The sequence below is a fragment of the Melospiza melodia genome, chromosome 11, assembly GCF_035770615.1.
Source record: "Melospiza melodia melodia isolate bMelMel2 chromosome 11, bMelMel2.pri, whole genome shotgun sequence".
Taxonomy (NCBI): Eukaryota; Metazoa; Chordata; class Aves; order Passeriformes; family Passerellidae; genus Melospiza; species Melospiza melodia.
In genome coordinates, this window is record NC_086204.1 from 2,539,885 (window position 1) to 2,556,377 (window position 16,493).

Genomic DNA, 16,493 nt, shown 5'->3' on the forward strand with positions numbered 1-16,493 from the left:
TCCTCAAAACACAGCCCCTAGAGGGGGACGGCCACATGTGACACAAAGCCAACCTGCAAACACGCCACGCTGCTCAGAGAAATCCCATTTTTACCCTGCAAACACACCCCAAGCAGTGAGAACCATCAGCGAATGAGCTGCCATGCCCTGGTTCACATCCTCGGCTGCCGGCGCGATGCCTTTGTGCTCCAAACTCGTTTTCCTACGTTCCTCCCTAGCATCGTTTCTCGAGCAGGCTTTTACATGGCAAAAAGCCCACAGCTCCGGGAAACGCCCGAGCAGATGGGACAGCGAGCCGGCTAAAGAGCAATTGGGCACCGCCACAGTTGCCATAGAAATAAACGAGCATTTTCCTAATCCCACAGGCTACCCACAGCATTAGGCAGCACTATTGCTAATGGGAATGCAATTAGGCTGACACGGATATTCCACAATTGAACCTGACTGAGGCCTTCTATTCATTACTGGACGTGGTAAAGAAGTGAATTCAGCTTCTTGACAGCATACTAAAGGACATTTCATTAAAGCCAGCTAAACAGAGGCAACCTGGAGCTAGGACTGCTATCAAGAGAGATAACAGCATCCCAAAAGCAGGAGCTTTCATCCCCTCTCAGCAACACCTGCCACTAAGCGATAGGATCTTTTCAAAGGATCAGAAAATAAACCAATTATCTTGAATACCAACCCTAAAGTCATCCTCTGGCACAAATCCACCTGCGAGGAAAACACCTTTTCCTCAGGGCACACGCCACAGATGCCTGGGTGGCTCTGCACGTTGGGCAGGTGGAGGCCTGACCTGCAGAGGCAGGGCTGGAGGCAGGCGTTCCCCCACGCTCCAACCATTACTCAGGCACAAAGACAACACACCTGCTGCAAAACACATGCCCACAAGCTTAAAATACTCCCTGTAGTTGTGGATAAAAGGCACCCCGACTTTAAGCTTAAAGATAAAGCGAAAGTGGTGTTTTCTCAGCAGGAAAACGACAAAGAGCTCAGACCCGCCGAGCAGGCTGCAGTGTCAGGGAGGGCTGATGGAGGGGGGGAAGGGTCATTTCCCAGAACACCGGGAGGAAACGGGAGACAAGAGAATGACTGAGGAGAGAGGCAGCACACCTAAAAAGGACCGAGTTGCCTATTCTTAGCCCCTGATCAGCCACACGTGGCTGGCTGCATTATCTCAGCAGAGAAGAATCCCCAGCGGGCTCGGCGCTGCACCACGAGGACAATGCTCAATGGAAGGGCGGCACCGTGACCTCTACCTGTACCCGCAGCGGCATATAATCCTCATAGAGGTCATCCCACAGCTCCTGCAGCTCAGAAATTTCCAGGGGAAGGCCCAAAGGAGCTCTGGAAAACGATTTTCTGTCCGTGTTCACGAAGGAAGAACTAGCACATGCTAAGCCAGCAGAAGCACTGCCATCTGCCAAGTCATGGCTGAGCTTGGGAGGGGGCACGCTGGATTTCACAGGAATAGGCAGTCTGCTGCCTCGGGGGCTCTGAAGGGGTTTGTAGTCCAAAGTCTTGATCAAATTGAGGGCCAGCTCCAGCCTGTTCCCGCTCAGGGAAGAGCTCGGGGTCATGCGATCATCCGAGAAATCGTCACATTTCCCATTCCCTTTCAGCCCCTTATCTGCATCTTCATCCTTCTGCTGCGGAGGGCTGGCCTCCACCGTGGTGTCCAGAGACTCGAGAGAGGACGCGGGTGTGCCTTCCTCCATGCTGTCCCCATCCACAGCCACCCTGGAGCAGGTGGACTCGGCCACATCACACACAGACGACTCCTCGTTGCCCATGCTGGCCGACCAGCGGCTGGACAGCCCGCAGGAGATGCTCCTGGCCACCTTCCGGGGCACTTTGCAGATGGCCTCGTAGTCGGCGTCGGCCACACGCAGGGCAGCGCAGCCCCGGCAGCGCCGCGGGCGGCTCCCGGCCCCCTCGGAGCCGTGGCAGCTGTGCGGCTCCAGGCCGTGCTCCTCCTGATCCATCCAGTACTCAAAGCCCGAGTAAGTGAAGTCCTCCTGCAGGAGGGCAGCGTACCGCGCATCAGGCAGGTTGGACAGGTCCACGGTCCCCTCCCCAGCCCTGTCCTCCGTGCTGGAGTCGTCGTTGTTCCTGCGGTACATGCTCGCGATGCAGAACTTGAGACGGTCCTTCTCCAGCAGCAGCTTCTGCAGGCGCTCGATGGAGAGGGCCTCGATGCGGGCGATGACGGTGTCGAACCTGTAGATGCGGTCCAGCATGAAGGCACACTTGCTGCAGGCGAACTCGGACCTGCCGTCCCGGCACAGCTCCCTGCCCAGGACGTGGGAGAGCAGCACCTGGAGGTTCAGCTTGGCCGCCGTGTGGAAGATCCATCGCCGCTGGTTGCCGCACAGCTCCCGGCCGCAGATCCGGCAGTTTTCCTTCATCCTCGCTCCCTCCCGGCACACAAACCCACTCCTGCGGGCTCTCAGGAGACCTTGCCGAGGTCAGCACATCTCCCTCAGTCCCTGAGCCCGCCGGCACGTCTCACCGCACCAATCCCCTCTTTTTAGGGAGGTCACACGCCGGAAACCTTGATTCAACAGAAACATCCCACCCTGCGCCACCTCCTTCACATCCTCACAGCCACACCTGGGCTGGCCCCCCCGCCCCTCCGATGCTGCTCCCTCGCCTCACAGCTCAAGCCCCCGATGCTGCCCCCTGTCTCCTCACGGCCCCCGTCCCCGGGGCTGCCCCTCACCGCGGGCCGCCCCTCCCGTCCCGTCCCGTCCCGCCCCGGCCCCACCGCGCCGAGCCGAGGATGCTCCTGCCACGGCGGCGCCCGGCTTCTGGCTCAGATTTCAAGATGGCGGCCAAGCCCACCCTCCCGCGCATGCGCATGGCTCGCAAGGCCGGCCGGGATATGTAGTTGCCACGCCCGCTTACGCATGCGCAGTGGTGGCTTGCGCCACGCCCGGGCAGTGCCAGGGGTCGCGACAGAGGCGACAGTGATCGATCGGGACGCGACAGCGCAGGGATCCAGTCTCAGTGCCAGACACACACACACACGCACACACACACACACACACACACTAGCGCTTGGCTCCAATGCAAGAGCCTCTCCCAGTGCCACGTCTCTACACCAGTGCCTGTGCCACGTCCCCGTTCCAATGTCAGTGCCTGTCCCAATGCCAGGTCCCCACCCTAGTGCCTGTGCCAAGTCCCCATCCCAATGCCAGCACCTGTCCCAGTGCCGGATCCTTGTCCCAGTGCCTGTCTCAGAGCCAGGAGTGCCCCCAGTGCCGTGCCCAGTGCCCAGCCGCAGCAGGCAGAGTGGGTGGGCAGGTCCCCGCAGCACAGTGCCACCAGCACCTGCACAGCAGCGTCCCCACAGGAGCTGTCGCACTGACAGCCCGCGGCTGCTGGGGACAGCGCCGTGCCACCAACATGCAGCGCGGCCAGAGCTGTGCAGCTGCCAGGAACATGCCGCTCTGATCTCTCACAGCCCCGAAATCCTGCCTGGCACCACGCCAGGCTGCCAGGGGTATTTTAAGACTTGGGATTTAAATGGCAGATGGGAGCAAGCGGCACCAACACCCTCAGAAGGACTGCACAGGTTGGTGGCTCGTCCCCTGACAGCTCACACCGTGTCCTCTGAGCCCCCCTGCTCCTCCCAGCTCCTGGCAATCACCCAACCCTGCCAGGCTGAACACGGCACAGCCCTGGCCACAGCCCCAGAAGGGGACAGGGATGACAACAACCAGCCAAGCCCTGGGTGGATGAGCTCCTCCCTGGGGTCTCCCCACCCTTGCCCACTTACCGGGGCCCCCTCCAGACACTGCTGCAGGTCACGCTTCTCTGCTGACAGCATCTCCACCAGCTGGTTGCTGGCAGCCAGCTCTTGGGTCAGCTCTTCGATCCTCCTGAAAGTGACAAGAGGGCATGAGATGCTCAGGGACTGGGATGGCCATGGGATGACACTGAGGACAAAGGTCAGTCTCTGGGGCAAAGCAGAGCAGCCTCGGGACTGCTCCCCCCTCTCCCACAGACCAGCTCTCCCCCATTGCATCCCACCAGATATGCACTGCCCCTCAGTCACGCACATCACGAGCCCCTCGGTAGTCCCCAGGAACTGGCACGGCACACAGGCTGGCAGCATAGAGGAGACATGTCTGGGACACCTACCTCTGGGCCATGGAGCCACAGCCATTGTCGCTGCTGTCCTCCTGCTTTGTCCTCGCTGCTTCCTTCAGCTTCCCTGTCAGCTCCCGGCATCTCTCCGCCTCGGCTCTGGCCAGCGCCGTGGCCTGCTCGGCCTCACTGCGTGCCAGCCTGGCCTCCTGCATGGCAGCAGGGTGAGCCCCCAGGCAGCACCCCTGCCTCCTGCCTGGCCCCACCATCCCCTGAGACTCACCTCCTGCAGGAGCTGGATCTTGTTCTCCAGGAGCTCATAGACGTGCTCCGACTCCCGCTGCCGCTCCTCGTACTGCTGCCGGAGTGCGGCCTGGCTGCGGCTGGTCTGGCTCTCTGCAGCCACCCTGCCGGGCACAGCACCGTGTGCCACAGCCTGCTATGGCATCTCCTGGCACAGCACGGTGTGCCACAGCCTGCTACGGCACGGCATCTCCCATGCCATGGCCTGGCACAGCACGGTGTGGCTTGGCAGTGTGCAGCATGGCACAGCACAGTCTTTGTGACAGCCTCCACCCCAAACCAGCTGGGCTGGGTGATCTGTACCCCTCCAGGTGCCCTCAAGCCTGGCTGCCCCCATGTCCTGCCCTGGGGACACTGCTCCTCTGGCAGCACCAAGCCATGTTTAGGCTCTGACCCACCACACACTCCCAAAACCAGGGTCTCACAGCTGCTGTGCCACTGCCCCCCCGCCATCGGTGCCCCATGGTGAGACACCCATGCCATGGCCCCTGGGCACGGCGCTGCCCTCCCCCTCCCAAACAGGTGCTGTCCTTTATTTTTGGCTGGCGCCAGGGCTGTAAGAGGAGCCCTGTGCGTGCCCAGCCCCATTGCAAACCCCTCCAGCCCCATTGCAGGCCCTTCTACTGCCTGCTGCGGGCAGTGTACAGGCAGACATCCCCTATGCCCGTGCCCACAAAGTCACCACAGGCAGAGCATGGGCACCAGGTCTGCCCCGGGCTGAGGGGCTTGGCCAGCCCCACTCACCATGTGTTGTCCAGGGCTTGTTGCTTCTCCTGCAGCTCCCGCTTCAGGCTCTCCACCTCCACCTTCAGCTCAATGTTCTACGGAGCAGGAAGGAGGTGGGTAGGATGCCCTCAGGCTTGCCTGGACACCCCAGCCCCACTGCCCACGGGAATGAAGAAGTGACATGGGGGACCCCCCTGCCATGGCAGGGCTTTGGGTGCTCCTGTCAGTGAGTGGCACAGGTGGCATTTTAGCCTGTCGGCTCCGGGATGGGGTGTACCCACTCCATCTCTGTGCCCCCAAACTTGCTCTGTCACCCACCCCGGGCTGGGGACTCCCTCCCCAACCCTCTCCCCGCTCCTGTCAGAGGAAACGAGAGGCAAACTCCCAACAGCAGCTCCCCCAGCCCCAGTGCCCGAAGCCCTCCCTGGCATCCCCCGCGGCTACACTCCCCCGACCCCATTCCCTCCCAGAAAAGAGAGGAAACCCGCTCACCCCGTCCCCTCCAGGCACTCACCCGCCGGTAGACATCGTCGCGGCTGTCCTCGCCCTTCTGCTGGACGCGCTCCTCCAGAAAGTAGATGCGGAGCTTGAGGCTGAAATTCTCCTTTTTGAGGTCGTTGAGGTGCTGCGAGAGCGTGCGGTACCCGTTAGCCATGGCCGGCGCTCCATGAGGCGGGCATCCCGGCACCCCTCACATGGCGCCGCCGGGACTCAGCCTAGGCTCCCTGCCGCCCGCAGCTCCCGTCGCTGGCCCCGCTGCTCTCCCTTTCCTCTTTTTTTTTTTTTTTTCCGCCTCCCAGAGCTATTTGAGGAATCGCTGGAGCGGGGACAGCGGGTTGGTGAAACCCGAGCCCCGGAGGCCCCCACGCGCCGCAGCCGTGAGGGCGGTGAGGGGAGCGTGGCGCCCGGCCGGGCCCGGCCCCCTGTGCCGCCGCCACCTGCCCCGCTCCACACCCCGCCGCTGTCACCGGGGGACGCGGCACAAATCCTGCGAGCACCCGGCGGTGCCATGCGGGTCCCAGCGCCCCGCGGTCTCTCTCACCTGCTCAAAGTCCCGCAGGGTCTGTGTGTGGGCGAGGGGCCCCATCTCCAGGTCCCGGAGGAGACCCGTCTGCGCCAAGGGGTCAGGCTGGGGCTGGGCACCCGCGGGGCCGCTGCACCCCCTCGGCTCGGCTGGCACAGGCTCCTCATCACCATCACCCCACAGCCCTTCTTGGGAAGCTGGCAGGGAGCAAGGGCGAGCAGCAGTCAGACCAGCCAAGCGGCCACTCCACGCCTCGTGTGGCTCCGAGGGGAGCAGAGACAAGGGGACGCCTCGGGGCCCAGAAACCCGCGGCCATCCCCGGGCGGTGCGGGACGTGCAGGGGACCGGGGCTCTCGGGGTGCCTTACCCGCCATGCCTGGGGCTCCGGGCACCTCGGCTGGCACAGTGTCACTGCTGCAGGGGTCCCTGCAGAGAGCAGCACACACAGCCTGTCACACACAGCACCGGGATCCCCCCCTGTGCCACCCTGCGCTGTGACCGGGGTGCCACTGGTATCTGCACACACGTGGGGACACACGTGTGCCTCCCCACAGCCGCTGGGCAGAGGCTCTGAGTGCGCAGACACGATGCCCTGGGGGCTGTGCAGATGGCAGTGTCCCCTCAGCAGCACTTTAGCTCCATTAGCAGCCCTGTCAGGGCCACCTGAGCCCCCAGAGCAGAGCCCACAGCCCCCAGGGGGGATCTGGGGCACGAGGCTGGGCCTGGCCGCTCTCGGAGGGACCCTGTGCCTCCGTGCTGCCATGGCTTTCCAGCTCGTAATTGGTTTTATTTTCAGCTCAGACGTGTGAGTCATTTCATGATTTAAGAGAAAGAAAGAGAAAGCCGACAAATAAAAAAAAAAAACCAAAAACCAAAACCAAAAACCACCTGGATTGTTGGGGTTTTTCTCCTTTTAAAGAAATCAGAATGTTTGTTTTATAATCTCAGCCTGACAGCTTTTTTGTAGGGTCCCAGGGTGGTGGACACTTGTCTCAGCATCAGTGTGCGCCCGCATGCATGAGGCTGAGCCCCAAAAGCCAAGGAGGGCCAGCATGTTCCTGTGGCACAAGCCATGGTAGGGGCCCCGGGACCATGTCCCCAGAGCCTTGCAGCAAGGGACAGCACTGCCAACCTGGCCGGGAGCAGGAGAGGCAGACACAGGGTGCCACAGACCCTGCAGCAACAACCCGTCATGGAGGGAAACTGAGGCACAACGACTCTAAACACAGCAGCACTAAGGCGTGGCTGTGTGCCCTGCCAGACACCACAACCAGTGTGATACCCAGAGACAAAGCACCCAGAGGTGTTGTACCTGCAGGCACAGCACACAGAGGTGCAGTGCCCAGGGGTATCTTACCCAGAGATGTGGAACCCAGAGGCACCCAAATTTCAATAACCAGAAGTGTGACTCCTGAGGAGATCGAGAGGCACAATAGCCAGGGAGCTGTGACCTCTGGAGGCACAATTCCCCAGGAGAGGCAGTGCCCCAGGTGTGCCCCAGAGGCAAAGCATCCAACACTCAGGATGCACAAGGATGCACAACGCTTAAGGAAACACGGTGCTCAGGGGCATGATATCCCAAGGCATGACATCCCTGGAGGCAAAATACCCAAAAAGGCACATTAACCATAACATGCAAGGCTTGACACCCAGAGGGGCAACACCCAGAGGCACAACAAGCGAGGAGGGACCACAGCCAAGTACTTGGTGCATAGGGAGACACAATGCCCAGAGACAGAATACCCATCCAGGCAGTACAACACCCCAAATCCTGGGGATGCTGCGGGGTGATGACCAAGGAGCCAGGAAAGGGCTAAGGCTCACCAGCCTACACTGCTAACTTTGCACGGGGAGATGTGCACGGTTGACAGAGAGAAAGGATGAGCCGGGCAAAAGAGGAGGTCCTGTGAGATAGGATTGTCCTGCCCTGGCTCTGAAAAACTGCACAGAGCGGAACAAAGTCCTGTGACTGGAACTCTGAAGGACACCATGGCCAAAAAAGTAACTTTTTCCTGATTAAGGATTATTTAAATATTGAAAAACACAACACTGCACGAGCAAATAAGCTTAATGAAATTCATGCTGCCACATAAATTACTCTGTTACTCAAATCTCCATCTAGATCATGCAACATGTAACACAGGAGGAGGGGGATAGGATTGGGCTGTACATAAGGGGGATAAGAATTTCACCTGGTTAGGAGGAAGATCCAAAAATACCTTGGGGACAGTCAATGGGCTACTCCTCTCTCCCTTGTCCCAAGCCACGGACACCTTGCTAAGTTTCTGCATATTATTGTTGTTATTACTTGGCTTAACACAAGTGTGCACCATCCTGAGAGGGAATAGAATGGGCCCAAAAGTGTTGGAAAAACAACAAGGAAAATCAGAGCACCCTCTCTCCTAAAAAATGGCAGATGTAGAATATACTGCTCTGAAATCAGAAAAGGAGCAACTTAAAATGTACTTGGCCACAGCTGAAAATAGGGAAAAGCAACTGCAGAAACATTTCAAGGAAGAGAAGGAGAAAAAAAAAATTGGAAGAAAAGGTAGAGATGATGCTTGTGTGTGCTCCTGCTCCCCCTGACATCATAGAGATTAGAAAATGAATCATATTCCCTGAGGAACAGGATGGAGACATATGGGATGACCCAAATGACAGAAAACTGGGGGAAGATGGTTCTTTGTCTCCTTCAAATCCCCCTGAGTATGAAGGCAGATGCATTGTAGAAACAGAAGAGTCAACTGAGCCTTGGTGAATTGTGGGGAATCACAGATGGAAAACAATCCCATTCAATCTGATTCACTTTGAAAAGTGCCACAAACCAGGCTGGACTGAAATTCAGCAGGAGGAATCCTATCAGTGCACACATAGTAACAGCCCACACATTCTGATCCCAGGTGGGCATCCTCAGCTATTAATGCCATTTCTAATAGATAAGGGAACACAAATCCCAGTATTAACAGAGCAGGACACTGAAAAACTGGACAGAGCTGAAATCACTGGAGTGAACAGAGCAAGTGCTACGTGCCAAACCACCAAGGCTGATTTGTGGCTCCCAGGCGATAAGCACATGTCCTCCCCTCACTTTGCACAAAAGATCACGATGAAAACATTTTGGGTGTCAATGTTCTGAGCAGCCAAACCTGGCAGCTGATGCACAGCAGCGTTTGGTCCTCCTGTTCAACCCTGACCCTAAAAGAAATCCAGATTCCACATTCCCCCCATGGGGTGCTTACCCTCCCTCATTCAAAAGCTGCTAATGCACCTTATTTAAAAGCTGCTGCTAATAATATCAATAAGCTGCTAATATATCAGCTGCAGAGCCCACTCCCCATGTAATTCACTGACTGATAATTCACCAAACTTTCACCCCATGTAATTCACCAGTTTGGCTAAAAACTGAATGGAGATGGCAGTTACCTGTTGATTACAGGCACATAGATGGGGTGGGACCAGATTTGGAGAAAAGAGAGATGCCAGTGCCAGTGCTGAGCCTTTAATCACTGCTGTGACAAATATCGAGGACCTGGTAACTCAGCTTCAGGAAGTGCCCCACCCGTGGATGGCAACCCTGGATGTAAAATATATGCTTTTTGTGATTCCACTCCAGGAACACAACAAGGCTTCATTCACCTTCACCTGGAAGGGAGTGCAGCGTGTTTTTAATAGGCTGCTCCAGGGATATAAACACTCTCTCACTATTGCTCATAAAGCCCTGGCAAAATCTTAGCCACAACTGTGACCCACCAAATGTTACAATATAACAGTAGATCAATAATATCATCATCATTGAATCATCCCAGAATGGCCTGGTTTGGACAGAATCTTAAAGATCATCTCTTTCCAATCCCCCTGCCATGGGCAGGGCCATCTTCCACCAGCCAATGTTTCTCAGGGCCCCATCAAGCCTGACCTTGAACACTTTGGCAATGGGACATCCACAGCTTCTCTGGGCACCTCAGGCCAGGCCTCATCACTCTCACAGTAAAGAATTTTTTCCAACTATCCAATTCAAACCTTCCTCCTGTCAGTTTGAAGCCATTCCCCTTGTCATGTCACTACAGGCTCTTGTAAAAAGTCTCCCTCCTTCTTTCTTGTGGGCTGCCTTCAGGTACTGGAAGGCCACAATCAGGTGCGGTGCCCCTGAAGCCTTCTCTTTTCCAGGCTGAAGAGGCCAAATTGTCTCATAGAGAGAATTCTCTCAAATTCCCTCATAGAGGTGCTCCATCCTTCTAATCAATTTGGTTGGAGAATATCCTTTGGTGGTTTTGCCAACAAAATACTAAAATACCCTTTGGTACTTTACCAATACCTTTCGGTGGTTTCACCCAAAATGTGGGTTTTGCCCATGTTTTTCCTTTTTCACAAGGAAAAATGTGAGCCTTGAGCTGTCCTACATCCCAGCATCAGAGGCCCCAGCAGGAGGTTAAGTTCCTGTGAGTCTATTGGATTAAAGAAGCCACCTCTGTACTCCTGCAAACCACAGAAAAAAACAGAACATGGACAGAATCTACCTAACATAAAGGAGTGACAGCACGTTCTGGGAACTTTAGAATTATTATTAAGACAACTGAAGTTGTCCCATCAACTTGATCCCATATGCCTGTGGTACCATATACCATAAATATATACCATATATATTTATGGGGAATGGAGGTTCAGTGTACACAGTTCCCTTTTTAATCTGTGTCAAAAGGGGTTGGAAGAGCCAGAGAGAGCAGTAGACATTAACTGCCACTCTTTCAATGACACTGGAACTTGATATTCCTATCTAGAGAAGGGCTTGCTGTCCCTGGTGGGGCAGTGACACAAGCAGAGCAGATAAGGAAAGAACAAAGGGAAGGACAGAGTGGGAATATCAGGGGGAATACCCAGCTGACTGATACCAGCCCATCCTGTGCTGGTCACAATGCCTCAGACTGGGACCCTGGCAGTGCTCTTAACAACCCAAAAATAACACAAACCTTATGTCAGGGAAACAAAATGTGACTGCTCAGGGCCACCCTGAGGCAGGGCCATCCCAGGGCAGTGCCCAGCCAGCCAGAGTGGCAGCCCCGTGCCAGGCCATGGCACTGCCGGGCCAGCAGGAGCCCAGGGCTCTGCCACAGCCGTGGCACGTTGGGCAGAGCGGGGGCTCCCTCCCTCACTGCCCCGACACTGGGAATTTGTTTGCTGCGAAGGGGAGGCTGCTGCAGTGCTGCTGGGGCTGCAGGAGGACAAGAGCCCTTTCACGGCAGCCTGGAGCACGGAGCTGAGCTGCCAGCACAGCACAGAACGAGGGGGGCTCAGCCCTGGGGCCCCCCACTCGCTGGGCAGCGCTGCCCACGCACCCCCAAGCCCTGAGGGGCGGCACATGGCCCTGACTCAGAGCACTGAGCCCTGACTGACTCACAGCATCTCCAGGGCATCACGCTGCAGCCATTGCTCAGCACTGCACCCCGGGGTGCCATCGGGAGAGGGGACAGGGAAGGGCTGGCAGCCAGGGCTGCGTCAGAGCGGCTGCTGCTGCCCATGGGGAAAGCATCCTGGGCCAAAGCATCCCCAAAGCACGGGGAGCTAGAACCCAGCAACAGCAACTCACCTCCTTCTGCTGCTGGATCACCTCCCGCGGGGAGACAGACGGACAGAGGGGTGGATGGAGGGACGGACAGCAGGGCCCGGCCCCGCGCTCAGCAGCAGCCACCGTGTGCCAGCGGCTCCGGGCTAGCAGAGGGGCTGTGCCAAGGGCCGGGAAGGGCCAGGGAGAGCGTGGCAGCTCACATGCCGAGCGTGGCACATCCAGCTCCCCGCTGACTCGCTGGCACAAATGTCTCAGCAGGGGCGGAGTGCCACCACGGAGGAGGAGGAGGAGCGGGGACAGCCGTCCCCAAAGCCGCCGGCTGCCTGAGTGTGCGAGCAGGGCACGGCACGGCACGGCACGGCCAGCTGCCAACCTGCACACGGGGCACGGCAACAAGGTCCCCATTGAGCACGGCACCGAGCGCACGGCACGGCACGGCACGGCACGGCCAGATGCCAACCTGCACACGGGGCACAGCAGCAAGGTCCCCATTGAGCACGGCCGGCCAGGGAGCTGGGCTGGCACTGCCCCGCTCCGGGCTGGCACTGCCCCGTTCCAGGCTGGCTCTGCCCCCGCTCTGGGCTGGCACTGCCCCGCTCCGGGCTGGCACTGCCCCGTTCCAGGCTGGCTCTGCCCCCGCTCTGGGCTGGCACTGCCCCGCTCCGGGCTGGCACTGCCCCGCTCCGGGCTGGCATTGCCCCGCTCCGGGCTGGCACTGCCCCCGCTCCGGGCTGGTGCTGCCCCGTTCCAGGCTGGCGCTGCCCCGCTCCGGGCTGGCACTGCCCCCGCTCTGGACTGGCACTGCCCCGCTCCGGGCTGGCACTGCCCCGCTCCGGGCTGGCACTGCCCCCGTTCCGGGCTGGCACTGCCCCGTTCCAGGCTGGCACTGCCCCCGCTCTGGGCTGGCACTGCCCCGTTCCGGGCTGGCACTGCCCCGTTCCAGGCTGGCGCTGCCCCCGCTCTGGGCTGGCACTGCCCCGTTCCGGGCTGGCACTGCCCCGCTCTGGGCTGGCACTGCCCCCGCTCTGGGCTGGCACTGCCCCGTTCCGGGCTGGCACTGCCCCGTTCCAGGCTGGCGCTGCCCCGTTCCAGGCTGGCGCTGCCCCCGCTCTGGGCTGGCACTGCCCCCGCTCTGGGCTGGCACTGCCCCGTTCCGGGCTGGCACTGCCCCGTTCCAGGCTGGCACTGCCCCCGTTCCGGGCTGGCACTGCCCCCGCTCCGGGCTGGCACTGCCCCGTTCCGGGCTGGCACTGCCCCGCTCCGGGCTGGCACTGCCCCGTTCCAGGCTGGCACTGCCCCGCTCCGGACTGGGCGGCTCCGGGCGCGGCCCCGCAGGCGGGGCAGGGCACAGCTCCCCGGGCCTGGCACACACCGCCAGGCCGGCGGCTCGGAGTGGAATCAGGGATGGACACAACCGGGGAGGAGCAGGGGCGGCGAAAACGGCCATGGAGAGATGGGGCAAGCCAAGATCCCCACAGCAGCACCGGCACCCCGAGCCCCTTCCTTGAGGGCTGTGCTCGGCCCAGCGCCTCCCAGCAAACCTCACATGCCCAGCGCACCGAGGAGAGCTCAGCGATGGTGCACGCACCCGCCCAGGATGCTACAGCACCCTCTCCTCTGGCACACACACATTGCCCTGACACGCACAGGTCCCCACGGCACAGGGCAGCGAACAGCAGCGTGTCCCCGGTGCTGGACAAGGGACTCCTGGTCCCTTTCGTGCACACCAGCGGCTCCCGAGTTCTCTCGGGCTTGCCCGGTGCAGGGCCCAGAGAGCCCCCGACCCGCGGTCCCACAGCCCCGGCAGCAGCCCCAACCCGCGGGACGCCAGCAGCAGGAGGGGACACCCACAGCCCAAAGGAACGGCGTTTGGGACAGGAGTTATCCGGCCCTGCTGCCCCGAGGGAGCGCGCACCGATCCTGCCCGCATCCCGCTGCCGGGGCATCCTGGGCCTCGACCCGCCGCGGCACCGCCACAGCCCGGCGTGGGCGCACCGCGTGTCCGGGCATCCCGACCGCATCCCCGCACACGCACCCGCGGCACGGACACGCTCGTCACCTCCGCCTCGGGGCTCGCATCCTGCCCCGCCGGGCTCCGCCGCACCGGGCCGCCCAGCGCCGGGCCGGTCACCGGGGACACCGGGGACACCGGGCCCGACACCGGGGACACCGGGCCGGGCCGCCGGGGCCCCGCAGGCGCTGCCGAGCCGGCCCAGCGTGCGCCGGGGAGGCGGCTCTGCGGCACCGGCCGGCTCCGCCCGCTTCTGCTTCCCCTCCTCCTCCTCCCTGCCTCCATCCTTCATCTTTCCCTGCCTCCCAGCATCCTTCCCTCCCTCCCTGCTTCTGACCCCGAATCCTTCCTTCCTTCCTTGCCTCCCTCCCTCCTTCTGACCCCGCATCCATCCATCCATCCATCCTTCCTTCCTTCCTTCCTTCCTTCCTTCCTTCCTTCCTTCCTTCCTTCCTTCCTTCCTTCCTTCCTTCCTTCCTTCCTTCCTTCCTTCCTTCCTTCCTTCCTTCCTTCCTTCCTTCCTTCCTTCCTTCCTTCCCTCCATCCCTCCATCCCTCCATCCCTCCATCCCTCCCTCTGACTCCGCATCTTTCCTTCCCCTCTGTCTCCCTCCCTCTGCCCTCTCCCTGATCCATCTGTCCATCCATCCTTAATCTCTCCAGCCAGGCACCATCCTGTCCCGGCTGACACATCCACCTCCCCGCCCCGATTCCCCACTCTGCCCAGTCCCTCTGGACTGAACCCCAACCCTTCCTCACACTTCAGTCCCCCAGAAACAATCCATGATCCCTTCCTCTCCCCTCTCAATCCTTCTTCCAACTTCACAGTCTCCCCAGTTAGCCAGGATCTCCCATGGCACCCTCAAACATCAGTCCTGACACCCTGATTACCTGCCCAGTCATCCTTGGATGCCTCCATCCCAACGTGCCATCCTCAATTCCCTTTGCCACCCCAGAACCCCATGAGTCCCAGGTACTGTTCCAGTCTCTCAACACCCTCACTTGTTTCTAATTGTCCATGACTTCCCAGTCGTCTACTGGGACATTCCTTGAACTCCCACCATCCCAGCCAAACACCCCCAATCTCCCTCACCCCTTTCCTCTTCTTTGCCACTCCCCATCCCAGCTCCAATAACCCCAGTCCCCTTTGACACCCACAACTCCTTTACCTGCTGGACACCCCAATCTCAGGTTTTCTGTGGTTGAAATGGCTCCCGAGGTATTAAAAAGGCTTTTTCCCAGCCCCATGACTGAAGAAGAAGTCGAGATTCCTTGGCTCTACTTTTCAAGGTTATTTATTTTTCCTTATCTGTTCCATTCTTTCTCTGACCTGCTGAGCTCTGTCCCTGTCCAGCAGGTCGGGTTGTGGCACAGCCCCTGCCCTTGGGGTGGTGTCGGCTTTTTATACTAAGAACTACATGTGCTTTATTTACAATAATTTTCCAATACCTATCACCTATGTTAGACACTCTGTCTCTACTCTAAACCAATCCAGAAGTGTCACCATCACAGCAGAAGATGGAGGACAAGAAGAAGGAGAAGAAGGACAGGACATGCCCAGATTCCTCCATCTTGCCCCTTGAACCCCCATTCTAAATCCCCAAAATTCTACTTTTTCACCCTGTGACAAATTCGCTATCATTCTACTCAAACTCTTGTGGCTTGTAACTCCTCACACAAGGTTGGTAATTGTTTCCATGGGCTAAAATCAAAGGCACAGGTGTTTGTGACTCCGTGCCAAGGTCTCTGAGCCCCCTGCCAGGGTCTGGGATCACCCAGGGCAGCCAGAGCAATGTCCTGGGTCCTGACAGCCCAAGAGCAGCACTGCCCCTGGCTGCTCCCCCAGCCCCATTCTCTCTGCAGGGACCCTCCCCCTCATTCCCTGCTGCTTGGCCCCATTCTCCTCTGTCCTGCACTGCCACAGCCCTTCAAGCAGCTGTCCCCACGGCCACCCACCTGCCACCAAGCAGAGTCTGTCCTTGTGTGGCATGATGACCAAGGAGCCAGGCAAGGGCTCAGGGTTCCTCTCCATATCCTCTGTGTCACCTGTGTGGATGCAGAACCACAGAGCTGGTGGCAAGAAAGAAGGAGGAGGTGCTGTGGTGATGGGGTGATTCTGCTTTGGCTCTGACAAGTGGATCAAAGTCGTATGACCAGAAGTTTGGAGGACACGGTGGCCAAAAAAAAGTAACTTTTGTCTGATTAAGGGCCATTTAAATATTAACACACATGCCCTGCATATGCTAATAAGTTTAATAATACAACTTACCACATCTATAGCTCCATACTCTCCATTTGGGTTGCGCTCTGTATAACATAGGAGTAAGGGGAGAAATTTGGATATAAACAGGGTAGGAATCTTGCCTGATTAAGAGGAAGACCCAAAAATACCTGGGAGACAGAATGGGCTACTCTGCTCTCCCTCCTCCCTAGTGGGGACACCTTCATGGTAAGTTTCTGCATACAATTGTTATTATCACCACACAATATTATTTTTATTGTTAAAACTCTATTGCAGCTGGTGCCTTTATCACCAGCAATTCTGTATCTGTATTTCTGCTGCTTCCACATACTGCACTATTCACGAATCTGTGATTAGGAAGGTTTTTATGGAATGTGACCAAACCTATGGCGTTGAATTAATCAGCTGCACTATTTGTGAAGCTGCACTCATGGATATTCCTACTGAACACGACCTATAGTGGCAAATTGGTTACACTCAGAAATTCAGCTCAGCTGTCCCCAGCCCTCTGATCTGTGAGGAGCAGCTGGAAC

At 58.7% G+C, this 16,493-nt stretch overlaps 1 protein-coding gene across 4 annotated transcripts in view; it reads right to left on the reverse strand.

Moving 5' to 3' along the window:
• The window catches only part of LOC134422870 (myomegalin-like), a 37,279-nt gene extending 23,477 nt beyond the window's left edge, over nt 1-13,802 (reverse strand). Inside the window, exons 1-8 of one of the 4 annotated variants that reach the window (XM_063165286.1) lie at nt 13,768-13,802; nt 6,513-6,571; nt 6,164-6,342; nt 5,636-5,746; nt 5,140-5,216; nt 4,376-4,499; nt 4,147-4,301; nt 3,782-3,884 (exon numbers count right to left, since the gene is read on the reverse strand). In XM_063165286.1, coding sequence (XP_063021356.1) covers nt 3,782-3,884; nt 4,147-4,301; nt 4,376-4,499; nt 5,140-5,216; nt 5,636-5,746; nt 6,164-6,342; nt 6,513-6,571; nt 13,768-13,787 — 828 coding nt within the window. In that variant the 5' untranslated portion in view covers nt 13,788-13,802. Of the gene's footprint in view, nt 1-1,259; nt 2,617-3,781; nt 3,885-4,146; nt 4,302-4,375; nt 4,500-5,139; nt 5,217-5,635; nt 5,747-6,163; nt 6,343-6,512; nt 6,572-13,767 lie in introns of those variants that run through there. The other 3 variants (XM_063165285.1, XM_063165283.1, XM_063165284.1) reach the window with 3 other exon arrangements.
• Nucleotides 13,803-16,493: the final 2,691 nt, after the last annotated feature.